Raw genomic sequence first — 27,375 nt, 5'->3', positions numbered from 1 at the left:
AGTGCAGCACAAAACAGTTTTAAGTGCCCTGGCACCAAAACAATATACAATTAGTAGACTAGGCCATTGGTAAATTTACCATTTTTTATCTGTTTTTCTAATGCTGTAAGCGTGCATCATCTAAAGCCAAATGTGATAGTATTTCTTCATGTCCATCTCTCTTCCCTCAAATACAGCATTTATCTTGCTGCCAAGATGTAGCCAAATTGAAACCTCAAGTACAAATTAACAGAATGACATCAAGCATGTTCATACAGACTTTGGACTGGAGAAGTGGATGCTGAGCTAAACTTTCCGGACCATTCCTACCTGAAATGTGACATGTTTGTATCTGTTACTAAGCTGACTGAAGTTTTTAAGCATGGTTAGCTAAAGCAGCCATTGAATATAAGGTTTTGGGCTTATAGTAATTCGCTTTTTTTCCCACCACCAGAAGCTTCTCTCCTAATAATTTGTGATTAAGTGGGAAATGATAAAGTGGGAAAGAAACTTGGAACTCAAACAGACATACATAGCTCTCAATCTTTGCTAGTTATGCCATAAGTTGTCCTGTAATATATGAAATTAACAAAGTGCAAAAGACTGCCAAAAGCAAAATTTGATGTCCTGATTGTTTTTTATCATCAGAAGGCTTTGTCTTCCTTCTTGCAGCCTTCAAATTGCAATTTAATAATTGGAAATACTTTAAAACTGTACATAGCAGTATTTATGTAGAGGAAAATTATGAACAGTTACAGTCTTCCTATTAGTCCATATAACTCAGCTTTAAGAAGCAGAACAGAATATATATCTGAAAAACATCTAGTTATATAAACATCTTCACCATGTAAATTAGAGATTAAATAAAGGGTTTTACCAATATCATACCTACTCTAAAAACAAAATACTACATATTTGAAAAGCAGAATTGCATTTATTCAGTAGGACCCTGCTGATGTTCAAAGCCAGGTTGAACAAGGCCTTAAGCAACCTCGTCTAGTATGAGGTGTCCCTGCCCATGGCAGGGGGCATTGGGACTAGAGATTGCTAAGGTCCGTTCCAACCCCTTAACATCCTATGATTTTTCTTAAGGTTGCCCGTTGTTTATTTCCAAGGATGCAGCTTTAAGGAAATAAGTGCTGTATCATTCTTAGGTGAAGGGATTGATAAAGGAGAAAATGCATGAGAATGGGGCAGGATAGAGTAAGTGCTTATGTTCAGTTCAGAAATCATGACATCTATGCAGCCAAGTTACAGAGAAGGTGTCGGGGAAGAGATCTAAAAGTGGATTTTAATTTTTTTTCATTAATACCAATATAGTGAAATAGTATTACACTAGGTATCCCAGTTACATCTCTCTTATTTCTCTTGAAAAGTATTTTCCTCTCTGTCCCATGAAAAAGCTACTAGATAGATGTCTAGCTGTTACTGAATTAGTATCTCAAGTTGTTTTTAATAATACTTTCATAATAAAAGAAAAAAAAAAACTTCAAGTCAAAGTGCAAGCCACCTTGTTTCAGCCCTTCATAAGAATGTTAATATTTTTCCTCATTCATCTTCATAATTTTTAATATAAAACTTCAATGAGATATTAGGAACTTAGAGTCCTGCATCCCTCACTGTACAGTCAAATCAGCAGATACTTCCTCTATTCAGCCCAAATGAATCTGGAAGTTTCTTTTCAAAATAATCATAGCAACATGGTATCTTTAAGCTGTCCTGTTTCTACAGAAGCAATGAGCAAATCTAAACTCTTAGCCTAACAAGAATTTCTCTGAAATATCTCTGCTACTTATTCCAAGTTTTTTAAAGTAAGCTAGAAGTTAATTTTTCAAGTTTTGATCAGCTACAATAACCTTTCTATGATTGCACTGTAAACTGTTCCAGCTCTTATTTAAAGGAACAAATTTCATATCCCAAAGCCCGCTTAGTGGATGCTAAGAATATGAAAAAATGTTATAGAAAAGGTTACTGATTGCAAGTGGGAAAAGTGATAGTTGAGTTCCTTCCTACATTAATCCTAGATTTTTTCTAGGCTATTCAGGCTCTTGGAAGCCAGTTTGAACTCCTATGAGCATAGTCAACCTGAGAAGCACAGTTAGTGGAAAATTCCCATATCATTACTAACTGCCAGCATTTTTAATGCTGTATGTTAACTTAGTCTTGTTTTAATCTGACCTTCTGAAATGAAGGTTCACAATAGCATGACTTGAGCCATACAGAAGAGGACTCTTGACAAAAGTTCTCGTAGTTAAGCTGTGGCTGATGATTCCAATGTCACTCCTGCTAGTAATACCTTAGCTGGAAAAAAGCCCCCAACAATATCTATCATCAGGGCCTAAAAATGGGGTGGGGGAGAAAGAGGAAGAGGAAGATGAAGACTTTATCTTCAGGTACCATAAACTATTCAAGTACCATGTAGGAAAAAGGCAGCAATAGGAAACTTGAAGATAATTTTACCCACAGAAATCAATTAAAAATATGTCTATAAACACAAAATTTCAGTACTTAAAATGCTGCTATTTTGCTGGCTTCTCGAACCCCACTCAAGTAAGCTCCTGTAACGGTCTGAGGAAAGTGTCTATTTGTGGCCTGTATCAAAAAAAAACAAAAACAAAACCACAGAGAAAGAAAAAAAGTCAATTGTTTCTGAAACTGATAGTAAAAAATTTTAGTTTATAAGATCATTTTTGTTTTCCTTAAGCATATACCTACATTTTTAAAAGCCATGGGAAAGTCCTTAGAAAGAACATTGGAGGAAACACTCAAAATTTTTAGCAACTTCAAAACTTGCAAGCAAGTCAGCTACAAAAGCAGCAGTCTGTTGTGCTATCTGCACTTTAGTGGGGCAGGTTAAGTTCTGCCCCAGTACAGAATGCATCCTACACCACCATGGTGCATTTGTTATGTTACCCACAAGTGGAGTAACAGACAATTTGACTAAAAATTCATTTTACTCCTGACCTGAAGTATTTGGAAGACTTCCCATGCCCAGTAATAATATGAATAGAAAGGGTTCTGTGTCAATTATTAGCATATTTATCTAACAGAATATTTAAATACTACCTCTACATTAATAGTGTTGGGTAGCAAGAGATGATCTTCCATAAGAAACTGTCCCAGTAATCTCTAATCAATGGTAACAAAGCTACTTACCTCACCAGCAAAGAAAACTTTTCCTTGTATGTCTTCAGCCATCATGTCGTAAGCTTCGCCGCTGCCCCCGGTTTTCACAAAGCTGTACGCCATCTGCAGCCAAGGGTCATTGCTCCATCGGGTAACGAAAAACTTCTCTGGCTCAGGAACCTCCTGCATAACCAAAACAGAAGTTAAGCACTGCAAAGAGAAGCTCAGAATTGCATAGCTTTTTCTCAAACAGTTTCTAGTCATCTTTGGAGTATTTAGTAGTATTAGGAAAAACAATTAGATCACATTCCAGAATTAAATTCCTTTTTTTTTATTACAGTACTAACTACAAAAAATAATTTTGTTTGCTAGACTCACCTGATGCCTGAAACATCACAGCTGCACTATTCTGAATGCAACAGATCTGCATATTGTAATACACCAAGAAGTACACAAGAAAAAAATCCCTTAAAATACATATACACATACTCTTGTAAACAATTACAAAACTGATGTTGTTCAACATGTACATATGTATAATGTAAGCAATTTTTTCTTGGTTGGGCATAATGCTTGTTACATCTAGCTTGTTAAATCTCAAAATTCAATTTTCATTTTGGAGATAATTTTATTCCAATGGATCAATAAGATTATTTCTCTAAGATCAGAAAATGAGCTGTCGTGAAAACTAGGTTCAGGAAGAAAACAAAAACCAGGAAGTCAGGATGTGGCTGAGCCACAACAAGTAATACTGTGTATTCTTTGTCACGTTGCAGCATGCAAATTCCACAGATTTCTGCCAAAAAGAGCCTGAGTAACACTTGTATGAAGGCTTAGTCAACTACAACTGTGTCTTACTCTGGAGGAGATCATGACAAGTAAACAGAAGCAGCTCTGCTTGCCTCTTGCACAAGGTCTGCTATCCACAGATAAATTCCATTCAGGCAGCACATGAGAAACTCAAACTCAAGTGATCAAAACAAGGAGCAGCCAAATATGCCAAGTTGTATGGATGTCCCAGAAGTAGTTCTGGTACACCCCTGAAGCTATTTTGTCTTTGAAAAATCCCACTGCATCGTCCTCAGGTGACTGAAATTCACAACTGCTGTAAACCATGGAGACAGCCATGAAAATCACTCCTCTGGACCAGAGTGGCACTGAAACCAAAGACCCATTTGCTGCATTTTCATGAGATCAAGATACAGGTATGTGAACTTCCACTGCATGTGGTTCTTGTAACAATAAAGCATTACTAGTGTATGTTTCTAGGAATAGTTGAGTTTTCAGATAGTGAAGTTCTTCCAAGATAATTAATCCTAACATTTGAACCATCAGTAAAACTTGAGAGATCACCCCTGAACACAATCATTCCTGGGGATCTAACTGTTTGAAGTAAATTAATTGAGGCATTATTATCTCTAGAGTAGAATGCAAATAACATTGCTAAGTGATAGTGTTTTGTTTGCCTAGATTTCCCTGATTTTCCAATTAGTTTTTATCCTAATGATGATCTGGGTGAAGGAAAAAAGGTAGAAATTTTTATCTAGGGTTTTTTTACATTCAGGATGTAGGGCCCTTGCTATATCGTTTTGCCCATACCTCCATCCTAAGACAGCTGAGAAAGGATTCTTAGTTAGCAGAAGAGAAATGGATTGGATTGGTTTGGGGGTGTTGTAATTTCAGTTGCCTTGGCATGGCAGAAGGCAGAAATCAATCAAATTCATCTAGCTTAAAGATCTTACCATATATTAGAAGAGGTGATGACCAGAAAAAAAGTGACAAGTAAGTAAGAAGTATGTTTTGTGTTACCTGCCTGAAGTACTGCTTTTAATTAATTTTGCTTTTAAAAAGCATTTTAAAGGATGGTATTTCATTTCTATTTTTCAATTATATACTACTGTCCTTCAGAGAGATCTAAGGTATTTCAATATACATTTTTCACACAAAAGATCAAAAATTGTGATTTTTAGTATGTCTCAAATAAAACCTATGCCCTGAAACTGACAAGAAAAGAAAAATAGTTTAAAATGTCAAAGGTCTGCCTATACATCATGAAGTACTACACTTCAAAGCTTTATTCTGGTGACAAGTTAATTCATGTCTCAATAAAAGAGGCTTGGTTCTCTTACCTGCTCCTTAAACAGCTCTCGGAGTACAGTCATACACTGTTGCAGTACTTGTTGGTCATCCAAATTCTTAATGGTTGTCACAGCATCTCCAGTGACCACTGACATTAAAATGCTTTCTTTGCCCTAAAAACAAGGCCTTATTAAGTATTTCATAAACAGTCTCTTTTAATAGGTATTGCAAAGATATTTCCAGCTGCAAAGAAATTGTTGTTCTTGAGAAAAGTGGGTTTGATTCCTTGGAACAAAGGGTGCATATTCTACAGTAATTATGCTCAAATTACTACATCTTCTGATGTCTTGTTCACAAATCTGTTACAGTCAGCCCCTTTTACTATTTGCTGAATTCACTGAAAACTTCCTATTTACCTACTTAAAGGCTGTACCCTCAAAAAATTACATTAATAGCGTTATTCTTTGTGCACCCTCCTAAGCTTCAGTATTCTGCCAAACTTTCACCTCCATTTCCAAAAATGTAGTGACAGAGAGTCTATTTAAATACTAGTTAGACATGTTTTTGTTTAGACCAATACTAGGTTCTTACCAGCAGATTTTGGACCAAGAAATGAAAGGTCACATCTACTGGTATTTCCTTCCACTTCAGGACATCTGCTACCATGCAGAAGTTTTAGAGGTGAAGTGGTGAGTAGGGAAGAGCCCACAGATTCTGAGTGTCTTTAAAGCACTCTGCCTCTCTTGTTCATGTGAGGGAATAATTCTTCTGTTACTGACTTCGATAAATAGTAGAGAATAGCTATCAAGAAAATTAAGCATTATATGTAGGGTCTCTGAACAGCACCAGCACAGTGAACCTCTTGTAGCAGCAGCTTAAGAGTACTGGTGAGAAGTCATTTAAGCAAAGTTGTATAGAGGCACAAATCAGGCAGTAACAGAGCACAAACATCACAGGATGGTCTCCTTTTGGAGTGAGACATCAGGTTACAAAATGGCCTTTTAATTGCTGCCAAGTTGTAAGCAGCAGCTGTTGTAAAAGTATGAAGAGGTACAACATAAACGTGTAATGTATCTGCTTGGAACTGGCAGGGAAGAGAAACGTGATGTCAATCCAGTGGTTTCAATTTGCTTTGAAATTCATGAGTATGAAACTGACCCTACAGATCTCAGTTTCATGCAGAACTTGGTGTTTGTCTTTTCTTCTGCTATTCCAAATGGTTACTGAGACTACTGCAAGCCAGTAGGCATTAGTAAGTCAGCATGATCTTTTTAACTGGATTTTTAGCTGATTTAATAGGGGAACAGAGTCCTAAACTGGAAGTGACTAGTAGCCTTTTCCCCACATTAGCAGATTTATAGTAAAGAATTACAGACTTGTCTTTGGTAGAGATTGAGAATGTACTTGCTTGTATATTAGTCTGAACAATGTATCTGAACAATGGAAAACCCTCCCATTTATTACAACAAAATATTGATGAGCTTTATCTAGATAAATAACTGCTTCTTCCACTACTCTGAATAGCTGCAGATGGTGGGGTGGGGTGGGGAGTGGGGTGGGAAGAAGAAAAATTTTGTTGTTTAGTAATTATTGCACCTAGATTTCAAACTGAGTTTATGTAGGGCCCAGAGAAAACGTAGTTGGCATATATCATACCTCTGGATCCATGTCATAGAAGACACTAAAGAGCCCACGTTGGCTGGAATTGGGTGGAACATGACCAAAAAAATCAGCTCCTTGTATTTTACTGTCCCAAAATCTATATGGAAACTGCAAGGCGATCTAGAAAGATATAAAAAAATGGAATTTAAGCATTTCATACCACAAAACTCATAACAGGATATAGTATATGTTCTTCTAATGTGTTTTCCTGTTTCCACTCATTTAGACACAGCTCTTCCTATGAGTGAGTCTCAACAGAGAATAAATGAACCTGTCCTCCAAGGGAGACAGGCAAAGAAAAAAAATGCTGATGTCAAAAATTGCAAATGCACAGAATATCAAGTCCACAATAGAAATAATTGTGTGAAATGCTCAAGTAATTCAGCAGATTTTTTTTAAACCTAATGTATGACTTAAATGAGTGGCATCCTGTATTTAGAGTTTCTTAATCTTGTCTTTAAATTTCAACACTGTCATAATCCTGTTTATGGCATTACTTTGTTACTATTTTGTTCTAAGCACACATCTTACAGGGGAGCTTTTCAGGAGAGGCTGTGTTTTTGTATTGGGAAAGGGTAGGAGATTTTACACTGGTCCAACACACAACTTTCAGTATTCTTTGCAAATACTTTATGAATTTACTAGGTTAAAATGACCTGAAATAAACACATTACTGGAATTCTGAAAGATCCAAGACCATCATGAATCAAAATTAATAACAAAATATTTAAGCCATGTAATTCTTCTGTGGACAGTTTCTTTAAAAACCCCATGAAGTTGTGAAACCTAAGAAACAGAAATACATGTGATTCCCAATAACATTTTGCTCTCCTGGCCTACTGTGTACAAGTAAAACATAAATGTATGTTTATGCATCGTAAACCCTGATAAATACACTGCAAAAGCAACAGGGACAAAACAGCCAATGTTTCTTTGAAAAGAAGATTAAAGATAATATGAAATCACTTACTTTCTCAATGACTCCCGCTCCCAAACTATTAATGGCTTTAATTTTTTTTTCTGACAGTGGAGGATTAAACTGAATGGCATTTTTCTGAAGAAGGGCCAGTGGTACAGTCACTAATACCTGAAAGAAATAGCTACAGTCACAACAGTACCAAAACCTGAATACAGTACTTAAGCCTAACATCCTCCTAACTATCTTGGACTATGCTAGTAGGATGCAGCATAATGAGCCAGACATTTCTAGATTAGTGTCTGGTTTTAGTTCCCATTAATGGGAAACACATGCCTTGCATTCAGGTGAGAACAGATCCCACAGTTCACTGATTTTAAGTCACAATCTGATGAACTGCTTGTATCACAGTGGCTAACCATGCCACCAATACTTCAGTAAATGATAGTCAATAGCTCTCAGATTAACTAAACTGTCTGTTTGAAATGAGAGATAGAAAGTCAGTGATTTGGTTTGGTTTGAATTCCTTCAGAGATTCCTTCTCTTTAAAATACACTCAGTAACACTGTTGATGTCAATCTAATCTTTATCAAGTATCATTTTAAAAATTACTGAAAGCTAAATTACTCAGCATGAAGAAGGTGGGGATACAAGGAGTAAGAGAGACTGAGAAATAGGAGTTGTCAAATCCTGGAAATTTTAACATGATACACATGGCTAAGGGGGGGTAAAGCTGAGCAGGGAATGGAACTAGATAACATAAATGTCACTTCAAAGACCAGAAAAAAAACTATTTGCTTCACATTTTTAGTACTACCCTTTATAGTCCTTAGTTTTTCAAGTCACCTCAAACTGAAATCTCAAGCATGCTCACAAAAAATGAGGCTCTAGGACACCCAAATAAAGGCCACTAAAATACATGAGTATTCATCTTTGAATGGGGAACAAATGGACTAAGTAGTATTCTGAGAGAAAGAAAAGAAAAAAAAGGACATGTACTGTGTGTTCTCTAAAATTTTTCATCTTGAAGTATATTTGGTACCTTTTGTGTTGTCCACACTGTTCCATCTGCAGTAGTGACCTGCACTTCTTCACCAGAATAGTCAATACTCTGAACCTATTGAAAGACACATTGAGAGAGCGTACTACAAAATGCACATATGCAATGCAACTTCCAGCAAGAATAGCTAAAGTAACACTTGTGTGAATAGCACAAATTTCCAGAGAAATTCTGAAAGACAAAAAATAGCCTTCATGAAGCTAAAAGAGAAAAATCATCATGATTCTAACATGTAAGATCATATAATAATATTTAGGTACTGATAGTCCTCAGAGAGAATTTCAGAAATGTTGAAATTGTCCTCTTGGTTCTTTTTAAAGACAAGTTGAAACAGTCACAGGCACAGATTCACCTGGTCCCAAAGAATACAAATACATGACTGGGTGTTTCAAAGCAATCCAAGCCAGGCACTGCATCAATGTTTTCCAGACTCACTGGGAAATTCAGCCGGATGTCCAGCCCTTCTGCCAACTTGTCAATCACAGTTGAATATCCCACAGTTAGAAGAGTGTGATCTCCAGCAAACTGGGCAAAAAATTCATTGTGGTCCCATGAGCGTGCAGATACCTGTGGACAGAACATATCTGGCTGTTTCTACTGGTGAGGGGACATGGGTACTATGAAAAGTTCCACACTTTAGAAGAAGCCACCTTAATCCCTTTGCAACTGGGAAAAAAAAAAGTGTATCACCAGAATTTATGGTGATACAAAATCAGAATGCTTATTTACCTAATGCTAGTATATAACATATAAATTGCTGGATTAAGAAAAGTCATAACATGGGTTGGTCACTAGCAGGGAATTTATGGTTCTGCTTAGTAGAGAAAACAAGGAAAATAGTTCAAAAATCTAGGTGAATTGCAGTGTATTAATTTCAGTTGACTGTATCTAGCCAAGTAATCAGATTTTACAGCATTAGGACTTCATGTAAAAATGGAAATAGCTTGTTTCCCAACACAAAGAGGAAAATAAGACACAAAAAAAGCCCCAACTCAATGGAATTTTTCTGTCACTTTGGAGGTTGTTCCATGACACCTTTCATTGACCTTGTCCTCCCGCCTCTGCAACCTTATAGTTAATAAAACAGTAGTATTTGCACTAAGCAATTGCCACTTAGCAGTGAAAAATCTGAAACAATTCTCAAACTACTATTCAGATGCCAATTCCTATCATTGCAGATGCATAAAATCAATCATGTTTTGATTTCAAAATTGAAGGTAAGGTAGATTTTTGCATCTTTCTTAATTCCCCTGGGCACTCATGAAAACTCAACCTATCAAAATATTTTCCAGTGACTGCTCTGGTACAGCATTGTCTTGTAGATTTGTGTTATGTTCTTGTGTGCTTCTCAGTTCAGATTTGTGCATCTGCACGTATCAGTCAGCTGTCCCACTGCTGTAGTACAATTGACACTAAATGTCTTTAAATGTAGCAACAGGACCAAGTGAACAATGCACTGCCAACAACATGATACTTTTGTATTTCCTGAAGCTGCTTGGCTGAAACTGAAGTCAGGAGGGCAGCTAAGCGAGTACCTAGGAGTAGTGAGCTGGGGCTCACCACCAGCAGGTCGGAACACTCCAGGAGTCAAATGCCTTTATTCTCAAGATACATAGCAGGGTAGAGAAATACCTCCGTTTCTAAACAGAGCTGAGAAGCAGAAGTCACACCCAGCATCTGAGGAAGAGTAACTCTTCTGTGAATCCTCTCACCCAGCATCTCAGCAAAATGCCCAGCTCCCTTCTAGCCATCTACTCTCAACTTCTCCTTAAAGAGCATCTCGCTGGAAGCACCTCAGGAGCTCCCATCAGATTAAATAAGGCAGTGTTGGAGTCAGCGTCTCAGTGCTTTCAAACAACAGGTTATGGGTGTAGGAACAGTCAGGATAGCTGATTCTTCCTCTAGGGCCAAGGAATGGATCAGGTGATTTCTCAGTGCTACTTCTGACTCTGTCTTCTGTGAAGCTCAGTCACTTCAGAGCACAGCTGTCAAAACCCACCTGAGAGAGATTGCTGCCGCAGGCATATTCCAGATTACTGAGATGGAACTGCAGTACTTTTTCTTCCAGCTCACTGAACTGGATACCAGACTCCTGAATAAAGGCTTTATAGATCTCTTGTATTTTTTCTGTGAAAGAACACATTTAAATTAAGAATATATGACAATTGGTCAGAAGTGCTACTGCATTTCAAGGTGCTGTTCCCTGGATCACAAGATTTTCATGCTTATTACTAATTTGTACCAAGATGTTTTTCTTCTCATAGGAAAAAAAAAAAAACCACAAGATCTTTTCACTGATAGAGTATAACTTTGTTCTTTACTCGCAGGTTTCTGAGTGAAACAGGAGAGAAATTAATTGTTTATCTATCATCAGTGTAGAGTTGAAGATTTCAGGTAAAATACACTTTAAGATAATGGAGGATCCTTGCAAATAAATCCTGATTAATTTTTACAAAATCAAATAACTGAGAAATTTGATCTAGGGCTCACTGAAGAACATAGGAGTTACTAATTCTGTCTTACAGAATCCATGCTGAAGAGATTTGGGAGGCAGACATTTCTGAGCAAGTTTATTTTTTGCTGTTGAGTTTGCAAGCTGTGAGTGTGGTGGGAGGCGTTACCAATGGAGATGGGACTGTTCTTGCCAGCAGCAGGCTTTGATCAGGCTCTTTTTTAGGCAGATTAGTCAAAAAGTATAAGAGCTATGTCTAGCATGGCCTGCTTCAGCCAGAAGCAAATCTTTGGAACTGCTAGTGACACTATTTATACTGAATACTGAAAAAGCTACCTCATGAAAACAAGATACAATATCAGAACTACTTATTGGATTTAAGATCAGATGGACAGCCACAGACTTCTAAACATATCTGATGTAAGAGCCAATTTAATATAGAACTTTATGAACACAGCCAACATCTTCACTTTGCAATACATGTCTCACTTACCACCAAGAGGAACATCTTGATGTTGGGTTTTATCTTTTCTCCACTCAGAGACAACATCTAGGATGGCATTGAAATGAAAGTCCATACGTTTATCAATAGTGGGATCTGTTATCCTTCCACCTTCCTGGATCAAGTCACATTTCTCCCCTAGTTTGTGCATTTTAATGCCAAGCTTAAGAAAAAGACATTTTATTGCTTTTTTTACAATACATATATTAGACAGCAATAAAAAACAATAAAAGACATTTTATTGCTTTTTTTACAATATTGCTTTTTTTTAGGCACCCGCTCAAAGTTACTTAACCTAAAGTGAGTGCCTCATATTTAAGTGATAACATTTAAAAACCATCAACATCATTAGTCAGAGTAACTCTTGCTTCAAACTTGAATATCAACAATCCTTCTATCTGTTAATTGTCCACAAATTGGTTTTTCCCACTTTTCCATCCTTTCCTTTATTGGGGATTCACAGAAACTTTCTCTGGAACTTTCCTGTCAGGCAAAGTTGCAGTACAGAAATTTAGTCTGGTAAACAAACATGATGAACCAGTCTCCTTTATTTCTACCTCAATTTATTTTCTAAGTCACTATTAAAATCAGTTACTTTCTACAACTTTCTGGTGTCTGAGGCCCAAACAGTTCGCTGAATTCAGGAATTGACAGGATATTGCTTGCCAGGTAATCACCAATGTTATTAACAACCAAGCAAAGAAAGAAATTATTTGGAATTAAACCTTGCTTTGCTTGTCCAACCTGCATTGAAAACACAATAGAGCTAAATTCAAATAAAGATGGTTTTGCATTCTACAGAGTCAATCCAGAAAAAATAGCTATAGCACAAATACAGTGCTAATTTCTTCCGAGGGGCTTTTTACTTAGGACATGCTCCAGTGCTTTTCACATTTCCTCACATCTCTCTAGGCTGTTGGTCACCACTGCAGATCTTAAGATACAGCTGAACTTTCAATGAAAAATTACATTAAATGACCACAAAGGGATGAGTATCTGAAGTGTATCCAGAAGTCATTGTTCCCCATTTCATAAATAAAACATGATTAAAAAAAAAAAGCCACAAAATTTCTTCATGGCAGTATAGGGCACTAAACAATGAAAATGGCATGGGCTGGATTTGCACGTGTCTCTGAGGAAAACCCATACTCAGATTCCACATGGAGAAATTCAGATTCCTACCTCCAAAAAACCAAAACCAAACCAGTAAGTGGTAAGAATTTTTAAAGAAATTGAACTGCAGCATGTTTGCATCAGTAGCAATTTAGTTGTTAGACACGTTGATCTTAACTAGAGCAGAATTTGACTAGAAATATCGAGAGGCAGCAAAGGCAAATCCACCACAAAAGCAGTATCCTCCCCCAGTAAAGCCTTTCCCAGCCCTAAGGAAAGTTGCTGAGGACCTTTCATGTTACTACCTGTAGAAAAGAGGAAAAAAGTGGTTTCTTCTGGTTCTGAAGCTGGAGCCACCTTGCTTTTTTTACATAATGTGCCTGAAACCATTCTAGAGCCCTTCTCTGTTCCCAGCTGTTATCAAAGACATATTAGCAACATGGGGTTTACTGACAATGCAAAACGGGATTTTAATCATGTCACAAGAAAAGCACTCCCACCCTTACCCAAGCCATCTGAGCCTGGCTTTAACAAGTTTTTCACTAGTGATAATCATGACCACTGCAGGAACCCACTTGCTCACACATTAGTGCCATTGGGTTGTTGACACATCCATTGACGATTTGTGCACCTCTTCCAACAGTGACTCCTGTGAACGTCTTGTCGTCCCACACTCGGCCACCAATTCTGTCCTTAGCTTCTAAAACAATGACCTGTGGCAAAATGCAGCTTAGTAAATTGCAAGATTTAATTCTATTAAACATATCTGTTCAACTCCAGAGCAAAGGAGAAAACAAAACAGAAAAAAAACCCTGAGCAATCCAGCAATATTAGCAATCTTAACACTTTTTTTCATTTCTGTATTATTTGTAGTTAATTTATGCATTTAAATCATCTTAGAAAGGTTACACTTTGGGTTATACACATATAAATATAACTGTTACTTTAGAAACAAGCCAGACAAAAACAAGCCTTCTTTTTAAAAAAGCTGGAGATTTATTCTGGAAATCCCAAAATTGGAGTTTAAGGCATGCTGCAGGCTATTGAACACAAAGATCTGTATGCAGTGTCTGTACAAGATATATGCTGCATGCTGTTTAATTTTAGATACAAATAAATGCTCGTTTTAAACAGCAGGTTTATTCAGTAAAACCCCAGATTAATTAGGGTGCATACATGTTTGTAACAAGAACATAGGCTTTTTCTTTTTGATGAACACTTTTCAAAGAGAGCAAGTCTGATTTCTTAATGTAATGTACTCTAAAGTTTCTTACCTTAATTCCAAAGTTGTGCAGCTGCCGGGCTGCTGCTAATCCTGCTGCACCAGCCCCAACAATAATGACAGATTTCTAAAAAATATTAAAGCATTTAAATAAAAATAGTTAGAAATAAAATAGAAATTATAATTTCACTCTCATTTGCTAAAGGTAAAAATGTTTGTAGAAGTCTAGGCTCTTTTGTCATCTAAAGTAATCTGTGATAACTTTTAAAGATGACAGTGCATTTAATATAGAAAAAAGATCAGTGGTAGCTTTGAAAATAGTTAAAGTTTTTAAGGACTTCAAAAGAAGATGCCTCAAGTTTTTTTAACAGAAAGAGCTGAAGCAACAAAAAGTAACAAAAGTAGGACTTGAATTTATCAGACAAGAAGCATACTTCCCTTGTAAAGATTTCAATCATAGATTGAGTTGACCAGTAAAACTATTTTATAAATGAAAAACATCTACAAATACGCTTTCCAAACATTACAATTTCTAGGAGATATCCTGTTACAGAATACAGTAATTTAATAAGCTTTGGGTGCTATCTAACAACTTTCTAGTCATAATTTAATAAGCTTTGGGTGCTATCTAACAACTTTCTAGTCATAAACATGTTCCCTCTTAATCACAGTTCCTGCAAACCAACCTAGAATAGTAGTTTCCTCACCTATGGAAACAGAGGTGTATTATAGGAGGCACAGAACCTGTATATTTTTCACACAGTTCCCATCCATTTGAAAACCACATTGGAAGCACAAATCCATGGAAATGAATTCCATAGATTTTAGTGCAAAAAAAAAATCTTTTGGAAGCAGTCTAATTGATGTACTTTCCATACCCATTGAAGGCATAAGAGAACAATGTTAAAAACTTTCCATATATTAGGTTTTAGATGTAATTCTACTATCATTCCATCCATTTATGTAAATGAGCCAAAAATCCAGAACCAAAAAAAAATTATTGCATGCACCATGTAGTTTTATAGCACTAATAATGTAGAGATTTATCACAGCAACTTACATTGTGGTATTCCTTAGGAAGAAGGTACTGGTCAGAACTGACTGACAAAATCCCTGTATTAATTAACCCTTTCCTTGTCATAAAATACAGGATCCTCTCCATTTCCTGCACACAGCGGATCCGCACAAGCCCCCGAACAATTATATGATGGATACATTTTTGAGGGGTGAGAGCCTCCTGCAAAGGAGAAAGGAAGAATAGAAATTGTTGATTTTTGAATATTCTATTTATTCATACACTTACATCATATTTAAACTGTAAACCAAATGGTAAAAAAAAATCACGCCTCAGGCTTCTGAGAGCATTTTAAAAGACTTTTTGTGGAAATTTCTTGTTAGCGAGGTTTACACAGTAAAGTAACAATTTATTAAGTAAGATTAGCATAGAATAAAACCATGTGAGTCTACAAGAGACTTTTGATAACTCCATGGTGTGTTCCATTAGTACAGGAATGGTATTGAAATGGATTCTGATTTACAAAATGAATCTACATGGTGGTGATGTTCACAACGGCATTCCAGTAAAATCCATTCCGAAACGGCATTCTGAAGGAAAAGGAGATTAATATCCAAAACTTTTCACATAAATGCAGACATCCATGTCAGAAAGAATTGGTATGTGAAACTTCAGGAATTTGAATTGAAGGCAGTGCCATAGGCTTAGCCTAAATAAAAAGACAATCACTTCCCTGTTCAACAATCAGGTTAAAAACATCAAATAATAAAACACCACAAAACACTGTTTAGACGTCTTCAAGCATCCCTGTAAAAAGTTAATAGCTGGGCAAGCACTGTAGAGTGATAATAATTTTAAAACTTTTGAGTTTTACTGCAAAAGAAGCTCCTATGCAGGGAAGGGATAGGAAAACAAAAAAAGGGGAAGGGGGAGAAAAAAAGGGGGAGGAAAAAAATGGGGAGGAAAAAAAGGGGGAGGAAAACTTAACCCCAACAAGCCCCCAAAAGCCAGCCAAACTTAGAATGGACTTTCACAAACATGGGAGCAATTTTTCTGGTGCATAAGGAGACATCCAAGGAGTCCCCGTACCAGAAAAGCTGCTATTATTTTGAAACAAACAAATTAATTATCAGCATCTCTTACCTTGCAGTTTGTGTACCACAAAGCCAAAATCAAGTTTCTCAATGCCAGGTACATGGTAGGATCTCGTGAATATTCTGGGAACTCATAGAGCTCATCCAGTTCCATGACATCTGGCCTCACACAAAGTGCTTTCCCACATTCATTGGGCTGGTAAAAAGGCTGGAAATACTTGTTCATGCCTGCAACTGCATAAAGAACACACCAGGAATTAGTCATACTCCATCATATCTTCATGATGTCCTTCTCCCTCTAAAACAATCCACTGACCTCACACAGATAACAAGTAAGGAAGCTTTATAGCCCCTAGGAGCCTCCATAATGACTTCATTTACATGGCTCTCCTCCATCCTGCCCTCTAGGCTGTGCATTAATTATTGTCCTGCTGCCTCATGGGTACGCCTTGGACCTTTCAGAGCTGAAGTTCTGTCAAAGAAACAGTAACTTTTCATGGCACTCCAATGCCATGAGGAGTCCAACAAGGCGTAGAATCTAAATTCAAGTGTGAGGACTAGCATCACTGTACAGACTCAGGCAGTACTCTGAACTCCTTTCTTCTTCAACACCCAATACTGCCAGAGGGGGTAATAATTATTCATCTTCCACGTTCGGTATTGGTAGTTCTATGTAATGACGTTTTCTGTTAAGCAGATATAACATCTGTTGAACATATGAACAAGTTTATTTTCAGCACCTAAGGAGAACAAAGCCTGCTAAGACAACACAAAAGCTGAAATTTCCTCAAAGCACTCTCTCTGAGATGAGGATGACAATCCTGAATTACCTTTCTATATACCTGACCTATTCTGCCAATCTGCATTCCCAGGCTGTCACTAGCAAAAAAAAAAAAAGAAACCTAAACAGCATCTGAATGCCTTAACAAATCATTTTCTTTTCTTCAAAGCCCCAAAGATCCATGATATAAAAACTAGCAGAATCCTAGGGGTTTTTGATAAATCTTCATTTCCTTAAGAATGCAGTCTTTAAGTACCCGCAAGGTAATTTCTTGTTTCTGTACACAAAGAAAGTGGCACACAGAAAGCCTCTGCAGTCTGTGCTTACTCCCTAAAGAAAAGCTGTAAGAAATGTATTACCTTTATCTTAGAAACAAGCAAATGGCATCAAATGACAGAGGCAGTCACACAGAGACTGTGTGTTAGTGCTGAGAACAGAACCAGTGTGCTGAATCAGGGGAATTAACGTGCCTAATAAATTCAGTTATAGGACAAAATGTATCACACTATTTAAGCAACAGAGCCCTGCAGATGGCCCTTACCAGTCACATTAGGCACGCTCTTTAGGTGCTCTAACTTCACAAGGTTGGATTCACCAGGTGACCGATTAGTGCTGGTACAGGATGGACTCATGCCCACGCAGTCTGGATAATATGCAGCTAGAAAGGGAGCTGCCACACTGTCTTTCAGCAAAGGAGGGAGTATGAGCATGGAGTACCACCAATGGTCTGAAACTTCAGCCACTCTCTGGCCAAGCGGAGAAGTGAAGGAAAGAGGGGAGAAGAGAACATGTCAGTACTTCAAAAATGTTGGAAAATGAACCAATTTCCCCCCTCCCTCCAAAAATGAGACCAAAAAGCACTAGAAGTCCCAATGTCAGAACTGCAAGTCATAAAGATATTTTCTCTCCCTCTTTCCCCTTCCTCAGCCTGACACAGAAAACCTGTAGTATTGATCACTTCTCAGACATGGAGCTGAAACTTCACAAACTCCACACCACGTGGAAAGCAAACAAATGAGACATGCCATAACAACACATCTATGCCTTACCAGGCCCTTTATGAAACATTTACAGTCACTTATGAATCCAGAAATCTGAACTGAGAACTAAGTCCACACTAACTAATTTAATTTAGATTCTGCTATCCCCATCAAAGACCTCCTAGAACCCTAAGAAGCGCTAACGAGTCACCCTTAATTTAGAAGTCAGACACGCATTAGGGAAACAAAGCCACAAAGCTTCTACAAGAGTCAACAATAAGCTTGAATGTGTTCCCTGTAGAGGCACCCTGTAGAACACACAGAAGTACCTCAGGTACACTTGTGAACATGGCTTATTGAACAAAATCAGAAATGCAGGATGACATGATCACAAACCCCTTGAAACACCAACATACATGTTGTATGTACATTTTGTATTGCAAGGGAGAGGAGAGAAAACATGCTTAGGAGCTCTCTTGTAGTCTTCAAAAAAGTGAGACTAGCTTGACTAAAGATAGAAACCACCTGAAAGATGAGGATATTTTAGGATGGGAAATTTTACTTGAAAGCTGGCAACTGAATATTATTTTGCCTGATCAAAAATGAGAATTAGGAGTAAACTTTGAGTCACAGGCCATGACTAAAGGATACCACAAACCACTTGAAAGCTACTTAGTATGGTAAGGGAAAAGAGGAAAAATATGAGAAAACAAAAGGTCCTAGGCTCTGTTGCAAATAGTGTTTCTCAATTTCCTGAGCAAAATGCATAAATACTGACATAATTGGTCAAAGAAGCAAAATAAAAAAGGAAATAAATCTGCCATCCTTTAAGATTGCTTTCATATTGTAGGACAAATGAGGAGGGACAGCCACTACTCACCAAGTCCTCAGGCATGGAACATTGGTCTGAGCCCTCAGACTGAAAGAAAAGGGAATGGTATGAGAGCTATTCTTAAGCTGTATGGAAAAAATTAAGTATAAAGCGAAATAATTTTCTATGGCATAATTCTCTAAATTTAAAAAAAACATTTAAAAGTGCTTAGTGTTAACCTTCTGTAGTATACGTGAATGTTAAAAAAAAGAGGTAGAGAAATGTGTAGGTTAAAAACACATCACACCATAAACCAAAAGCACTCTAAAAATGTTTCTCATTTGTTAAGTAAGTTTCTACCAGACATTAAAATATAGATCCTATTCCATAAAATGGGATAGAACACTGAAACAAATTCAGAAAAAAAACAACAGAATTTTATGGAAAAATTTTATAGAAAAATAGAAAGCATTTTTCCAGAGCAACTCTTCTAGTCTAGACTATAAAAGAGAGTTTCTTATTTATTTTAAGAGTATCTTTATCAAAGAGTTTCAAAATTAAATGCTGACTCTTCAGGTTTTCATGTGGTCACTATTTTCATGTTATGTTTTTTCATGTCATAAGTGCTATACAGATTCTATGCCACTTTAAGGACTCTTTCAAATTTCAGGAGTTACCTTCATGCCAAAGCTGAAACTTTTTATGTAAAGCTCCATGACAGACTTGATAGCAATTAGGAAAAGTGCATTGAGCTTTTCAAATGCTTTCCTCAATTATGAAAAAAGGCCACATACAACTGAAATGAGAATTTTGGTGTATTTCTATTTTGTACATGCTGATAATAATCCCCTAGCTGAAGGATTTTACAATTGACTGTGCAGACAAAGATATTTCAGATACTTCTTTCTTGACGTTTCTTGACAGAAAACAAAAATTCCAACCAGCATGTAAGCCTGGCTCTCCAGGCCATCAGACTTTCATTTTGACATGAGAAACACTGAGCAGCAAGCAAGAAGAAATGAATTTCTGCAAACAAGAAATCCCAACTTGTTAAGTTTAAATATGAGCAAAACTGCTGTGTGTTACCTTGGTGGAATTGTTCAGTTTCATACCACATCTGTAGGTTTTTGCTATTTGTGGTGTCAGCTGGATTTCCTTTGTCAGCTGACGCCATTTACCACATTCTGGTTTTGTGCACTGCACCTGCAAGTCAAAAAACAAACATGTTTTTACTTGTTGCTTGTGATTAGAGATAAGATTAATGCAACTTAAATAACCAATCAGAAAGAAGCCAGACATGGGAAAGTTGTAAAATATAATTGTTAGATATGTTCTTGTGTAATCATGAGGTCATAAGTAGTGTTTGATCTACAGAAATCTTGTACCCATTTCTGCAAAACTGAATTTCTGCACAGAACCTAAGGCCAAAATTAATTCAATTCCCCATTACTATGGTCTTCAGTAGACTTTGCAAGTATTACTTCAAAAATATGTTCTTCATCACTTAAAGAAAAAAAAAAATCTCAAACAAAATACCACTACCACCAAACTTCCTTCCATTCCCATCTTTCTTCCGGGAAATACAAAATCTGATTTCAATGTCTTTCACACTCACACTTTTCCTGCCAAATCTTATTCTACCTGAAAGTCACAGCTGCTGCTTCACTGAAAAGTAACAGAAGATTGGTCTTTGTGGGGTGTGGAGAAAGCCTCCAACAGTGGAGAAGCTGATGAGATTTTTTTTATCTTGAGCTTTTTCATAATCCTCTAATACTATGGAAAAAAACCCACAAAAAACTCAGCTGGCCTGCTGCTTGAACAGCAGAATATCAGAATCACATCAGAACATCACATTCCTATTAAATAAATCACCTTTCACCTTACCCAGTAAGGAAGTTGTTGATCAGCCATAAAGGCTTTTGGACTGGGCTCACTTTTACCATTGCTTGTCCAAATCCTTTTCCAGGCAGTGTATTTCTCATAACCATCTTTATGGCTAAGAAAAAGAGAAAACAGCAAGCAGTCAGAAAATTGAATATCTAGTTCGCTTCAAGCAATAGCAGTTCCTCTAAAATTAAACATTTTATATAAGGACAGAGAAATAAGTCTGTAGAGAGCACTTTATTTCTACTGTTGAAAGGAGAGAATCATGGTTCTTATGACAGCAACAAATTGCATCCTGACCATTATTTCCAGTTGCTTATGAGTGCAATTCCTGGTATCTAAGGCCTGGACTGACTTATGGGTACTGCTGAGCACATAAGCACACAAAAACCCGGGCAGAGCTGGATGTAACTCCCACTCAAATGGGAAGGAGCTTGGAGCTGAAAGCACTCTGTCAGCCCGACAAGAGTCTTCATGGTCACTGAACTGCAATAGTTAAACTGATTTCTAATTGCCTTTTATTGTACTGCTTTAGAGAGACAAGGTCTCCTGAATGCACAGTGTAAAGTGAACTTATAAAGGAAAACACATTTAGTCATAATTGTTCTCATAATTTAAAATATTCTGACATTGTTTTTAAAAAAGACAAAAGCTTCAGAATAATTGCAAATTCACAAACCAGCCTGCCTAAACTAGCCAGTTTTGTTCACAGTGCCCTGTTTAAGTTGATTAGTCCATACGACACCTGCAGTTTTATCATCAATGTCTAAGCCTCACTCTGACCAAAGCAAGCACAGAGGAACAGTCTTTGTATTACGTTTATGTACATGATGTTTCAACAGCTGCCAAACTTTAATAAGCTCTGAAAGGACACAACCTTAATTGGTAAATCTACCTTCGGTAATAGTGGTCAAAACATTCATTGCAGAAGTGCTCCCCACAGGACAGATGGTACCATCTAGACGTGTAGCCATTTTTTGCACATCTGTAATGCAGGAGACATAGAAATAGTTTTATGGTACATTTAGGGAAAAAAAATCTTTCTCTTGACAGTAGCACGTTCTAGAAGAGGAACACAATATTCAGAACAAGCCAGGCCTTTATGTTACATTCATGAAGGCTGAGTTACACATGGCACTACAGCCATACAAATAACAATAAGGTCATTCCAATTGTCTCAAACATTTCCAATTTCCAAACTAAGCAACACCAGATGCAAGGGAGGCAAAGAGTACACAATGTGCAGTTTTATAGTTGGTCTGGCTTTCAGAAGCCTCCCTCTAACAATGGTCAACTGAGCCTGTCTTTAGTACCCTATAAGCAGGCATTTCCTGAACATGAAAGAGTGAATATGTGCTGTGACACACTAAGCGTTTTGGAAACGTGTAAGATGACAAAGCTCCTCTCCACAAGAGCTTAGAGTTCCTTTACTTTGTTGTATTTTCTTCCAATATTAGTGTAGCATTGGGAGGGATCATTTAAATTAGCATTTTTCTTGTACATGTGATCAATTGATTCATAAGTCATTACAATGTTCTGTCCCCAGAACAACTGACAAAACTATAAAGGCAAATCTGAACACAAAACAGATGTTCCCTATTTTTTTCTCATGTACAACTTGTGATTTTAACCCAGTGAAACAAACCCTAAGGAAGCAGTTATGCATTCTCAGCATTTGTTCTTTACCAGTCTCAAAAAGAAATATCCATTACAAAGATTACATTCATCAGATAAAGCAATCATTCTTCAGTTGGAATACTCTCATTAAACTCACTGAAATTATTCAAGATAAATGCACAAAGTCAAAAGCAGTGACCTAAGCTACTGACTCAAGTAGCCATGAAATGAGCTCATCTCAAACAGATAAAGTTGAAAGTATGTACTTGGAGGGGAGGGGTGGGAAAGATGAAAATCAAAATATTGAAACAGCAATTCAAGAAGATGAGTAAGCAGTATGTATTGTTTCCCAAATAAAAACTGTAATATCACCAATGCTGATCTCTCAGGTGCTCACTTCCCAGACAAGTCTCTCAGGGAACTGCCAAAACACTTGGCTTCTCTATGACAACATCCAGAATACATTGACTTCCTGCCACCAAAGAACAATCCATGGATATAACTAAATGAAACACATAGTTAGTTTTATTTATTTTTCAGTGCTATAAAGAAGGAAAGTTTGTCTCAATTATCAGGGCGGGAGGAGTGCTACATAGCTACAGTGCACCTGCTTCATAATGAGGTCTAACATGTTGCCTATTATAGGTACACCTTGCCAGTATTATGCATTCAAAACCACCAAGTCAGAATGCAAAAGCACTTGTGAAAGTGCAGAGGAAGTGTACAAGAACAAAGAGTTCAGGTAAGTATGACTATCTCTCCTAAAATTTCAAGGCTGGACTCTCACCTCAGACTGCAAAGCATTCCAGTGAAGGAGTAGTAAAGACTTTCTACAGTAAATGATGGTTTCATTTTCCATCCTGAAAGCAAGTTTAGCTTTCTCAGATTACACTAATATGCTCTCACTTTCACAGAAGCAAGGCATGTTCCAGAGGACACCATTAATAACATAAATAAGCATATCCCAAAGATAGTCTGCATTTGAATTAGCAACTTGCACAGGAGAAAGTTATGGACAACAGGAATAACTTGTGACATTTTCCTGGCACCTTAAGACTCCTATTAGCACTATCTTTCAATTCTCCCTCTACATTTGGGTATGAAGGGATTTTTCAGAATATAGTTAGAATCCTAAACTTCAGCTGCAGGTTTAGAAAGTCCATGAAAAATGCAAATAAAAAGTAACAAACCTTTCTGCTGCACTGGCAAAGCAAACGGGACATGTTGCGGTGCATCCAGCTTTTTCACACTTTCTATATTTCTTCTCTGACGCTTCATCATCATCATCTGCTGCTTCAGCTGCTTTCTTCTTCACCTAATAAAGAATAGCTGGAATCTGACCATAAATGACACAAATGCATCTTCAACAAAGCAGCATTCAGATAGCTTTGCAGCTTGTGAGTGGCATCCCATAGTTAAAACAATCCTAACGAAAATCTTTGCAGCCATTGTGAACTAGCTGCAGCATGAAACAGCTGTCAAATTAGGTCAGATTTTTCCACTAAAAGAAAAAAAAAAAAACCAACAAAAACCCACCAAAAGAAACCTCCAAGCCCACAGTAAGACTGGAAATATCATTTATATCTAAAAATTTCTCGCCTTGGTCTAATTGATGGCACTAAAGAAATGATAAGCAAAGCTTCCAGTTTAAATAGTATTTTAAGCTCCATCATGTGTTAATGAGTCAAGCCTCATGCATTCATTTTATTTCTCCTTCAGAAAATGTCCTCTTTTAAAATACTTTTTGGTATTAATTACAAGTAGCAATCCTATCTGTGCCTCAAATAAAATATTAGGGTAGGCTTTTTTGGATACAGGCATTTTTTTGGATACAAAACTGTAAACCAAATGTCTCTTCTGGGCCTCAAAGGTACTGTGTATTACATTGTTTTAGGTCTCTGTCTGGATGGGCAGACAGCTTTGTCTGACTGTACAGAAATCTGTGATTGTATTTTTAACACATTAAGTACTTACAGGTTATATAGACTATTTATCTTTTCTGAATATTGTTTGCAAAATGACCTGCCTATTCACGGAACTAACTCATTCTCCTTCTCTGTGGATAAGTAGTCTAAGACCTAACTTACCCACAAGGAAGCCCACTTTCTTTACAAATGACAACAGAAAATAAAAAATAGCGAAGTACAAGCTCGTGTGTTTTTAAATTATAAATACCTGTCTTCCAGAACTCCTCAGAGGAAGGTTGTCTGGAGACTGATCTGAAGAACATGCCTTTTTCTTCGTTCGTACCCTTCCCGTTGACATTGTATTGTTAGAGCTGAAAAAAGGTAGGCAATAATTAATTAATTTACATTGCTTGACTTTGCAGAGCTAATCACAGCCACTCACAATACTACTTTTCACAGAGTTACCTAGGTAAGAATCTGTTCAGCTTGACTGTTAATTCGAGAGGAAAATGAGAATGAGGCATTGGGGGAAGGAACAATACTACTATTTTAAACTAAATTCGGCGTTAAGATTAGATCCCTGAGTACCTCTTGACAGGCTGTTCCAGATCAGCATATCCTGGATTTCAATAATCTGATTTGCATTACGTGAAGACCTGGACTGGAATTTGGGTTGGCAAAGTGAACAGACAACAGCTCAATGCTCAATGCTGATGCAAGCATTCAAATACCACTCAGAGTAACACTCATGCTGCTAACTACTGATTTATTGGCAGCAGGAGATTTGCACTGTAAAGCACTTTTCCAAACAGTGTACTGAAGAGATTTTTAATACCAGATGAGCAACCAGTTCCAAGACTTGCACAGCCTCCTATGAAAAGAGATCAGAATTTGAAATCTGGACTGCCATTATATTGCATTTGTGACTGGAATATTACAAAGTTTGTTGTTAAGTATTCCACAGGACAAAATAAAATATTTACAGCATGAGAGCGCTCTGTAGCTGTCTTTGACTGCATTGGTAGGAGCACAGAATGGACCACAGTTAATCATGCAAACTGGAAACCACAGAGTGTGAGAAAGTATGATGCAGAAATATGAAAGCATATTTAAAATCAAAGGCATTCTTTTCACAGGGAGTAAAGCACAAAGACAGCCTAGAGGAAGAAGTAAATCTAAAGAGTGCTCTACAACAGAGAAATTAAGTGGAAATTAACCCCTTATACCACAGCACTGCGTCATGAATATTATTTTGTTGTAATAGGGATCAGTTTGTAATTATCTTTTTGGGAGGGTTTTTTTAATGTATATATGAGACTTCTCAATTCTCCCTGTTTCAGGATGCAACTTCCTTATTCAACCTGTCAGTGATGGACAAGGCAGTAGTATCTTTGTTCAGAAATTCTGTTAAAAATCAAGGTAACAAGGGGAGAGTGGGAATTTTTACAAAGTTTTCTATTAAGCTGACTCAAGTCAAGCAAACTAGCGCTTCATTCTCCTCTCAAGATAGGAGAAATTATTTGTGAGAGGAAGACAAATCACATGAGGGTGTCCACACATGAGAAATATTAGTCCAAACAACCCAATATAAAATTAAACTTTGTTTCTTGTATGTATCACCTTCAATTACAACTAGCCAGAGGTAGGAAAAAAGTTATTGACTCAATCTATATTGGTCTCTGGAAAAAAAAAAAAAATTAGCATCACTTCACTGTAACTTACCACTGTATGGAGGTGGATGAGCTTGGAGAGTAAAGAAAACCAACCAGTTTCATTTACATGAGATTTCCCTAAACTGCTGCATGACACCCCAGAAAATGGTGGCTTTTTCCACTAGAGCTTTCTTTATGTATCAGTGGCACAACAGTATCTCTCTGTGTCACCTAGTCTTCTCATGGGAAATAATCCTTCTGACATGCCATGGTCCTTACAGTCGGAAGCTTCCAACCGAGGAAGGAGTAGCAAGCAGGGCACCAGGTGACTCATTTTGGTGACCATCAGGTGATCATGGTCTGCTGCTGCTGTGGGGTCCTTTTATCCAAGAAGGTAAAAGAACATGTGAATTTTGCATTATGTAGGTGAGGAGTAGAAAAAGTGTCAATCACTAGGAAGTTTGGTAAAAATATTTCAGATTCAGAGAGGCTGCCCGTTTTGAAAGGCAGAGGTCAGTTGTACAGAATTGCAGGCATATTTTTGCTATTACCCCTTCAATAGGGATAAGAGGGAGGTGGGGAGGAGAAAAAGATCAGATGTATGATACTTTGTGCCCACTTCCCCTGACAAACCAAAAAACACCCTCCCAAAAAAACCACAAATTTTTATAGAACAAACAAACATGGCTTACTCTAGGAAGCTTTACATGACTTTGCATCCTATCCTGTAGACATCTTACTGGCTGAGAAAATAAGCCCTTTAAAGGGAGAGGGATGCATAATGCGTGAATGTCACATTCAATAACGTTTCATCCGTCTGTAATGCGTGGCCTATATCGGAAAGCTTTGTGGGGTTTACCCGCACAGTCGGCAGCGAGTTTGTCATTGGGGAAGAGAAAAAAAATTAAGAAAAGAAACAACACAAGACACACGCTGTCAGAGACGGGGAGGAAGCGAGAGCAGCCCGATTAACACGGCGAGCGCACACACCTCTAAAACTCAGCCCGAGTCGAGCGGCGGCGCCCAGCCCCGCCGGCCGCGGCTGTGACAGCTGGCGGCGGGAGGGCGGGCGGGGGTCCCGAGGGGCAGCCCGGGCAGGGGAGCCCCCGCGGCTGGGCTGCCCCGGAGCCGGGCGGGGGCGGTGCCGCCGGCGGGGCAGGCGCCTGGCACTCACCTCGGGGCCGGGTCACTCGTGTCCACATTCACGCGTGTCCGCGCCGCCTCCTGCTAGAGCTGCAACGGGAAAAAAGGGTGGAGAAGGGGGAAGGAAGGGAGGGAGTGAGAAAGAGACGGGGGAAGGAAGAGTGAAGCGGGGAGGTGAGGACGGGGGCAGCGCTGGCACCTGCCCTGCCAGCCCAGGGAAGAACAAGCGGCCCCGCGGCGGGCGCTGCAGCTGAGGGAGGGAGTCACTCACCACCACCGCCGCCGCCATCCCCACCGCCATCCTCCTCCTCCCCGGTGCCGTGCACCCTCAGCCCGCCTCCTCCTGCCGCTGCTTCCGCTCTCCGCGGTGCGTAGCGAGG

At 38.0% G+C, this 27,375-nt stretch overlaps 1 protein-coding gene across 1 annotated transcript; it reads right to left on the bottom strand.

Annotated features, from left to right (window-relative positions):
- Positions 1-475: 475 nt before the first annotated feature.
- Positions 476-27,354, bottom strand: KDM1B (lysine demethylase 1B). Its single transcript, XM_054284763.1, has 22 exons — positions 27,270-27,354; positions 27,027-27,085; positions 24,469-24,571; positions 23,484-23,608; positions 21,572-21,661; positions 20,677-20,788; positions 19,879-19,995; positions 18,862-18,900; positions 17,543-17,747; positions 16,270-16,454; positions 15,172-15,348; positions 14,164-14,238; positions 13,465-13,602; positions 11,768-11,939; positions 10,822-10,949; positions 9,258-9,389; positions 8,805-8,879; positions 7,817-7,933; positions 6,841-6,966; positions 5,235-5,357; positions 3,136-3,288; positions 476-2,571 (listed from the first exon to the last, which is right to left on the bottom strand). The coding sequence occupies exons 3-22, from the start codon at positions 24,556-24,558 to the stop codon at positions 2,488-2,490; spliced, it is 2,463 nt and encodes an 820-aa protein (XP_054140738.1). The 5' UTR covers positions 24,559-24,571; positions 27,027-27,085; positions 27,270-27,354; the 3' UTR covers positions 476-2,487.
- Between the last annotated feature and the right edge of the window lie 21 nt (positions 27,355-27,375).

Source organism: Melozone crissalis, unplaced genomic scaffold (genome assembly GCF_028551555.1).
Source record: "Melozone crissalis strain CALT ecotype California unplaced genomic scaffold, PUWL_Pcris_2 ptg000042l_1, whole genome shotgun sequence".
Lineage (NCBI taxonomy): Eukaryota > Metazoa > Chordata > Aves > Passeriformes > Passerellidae > Melozone > Melozone crissalis.
The sequence above is the reverse complement of the archived record's forward strand: the minus strand, read 5'-3'. Positions and strand labels throughout refer to the sequence as shown.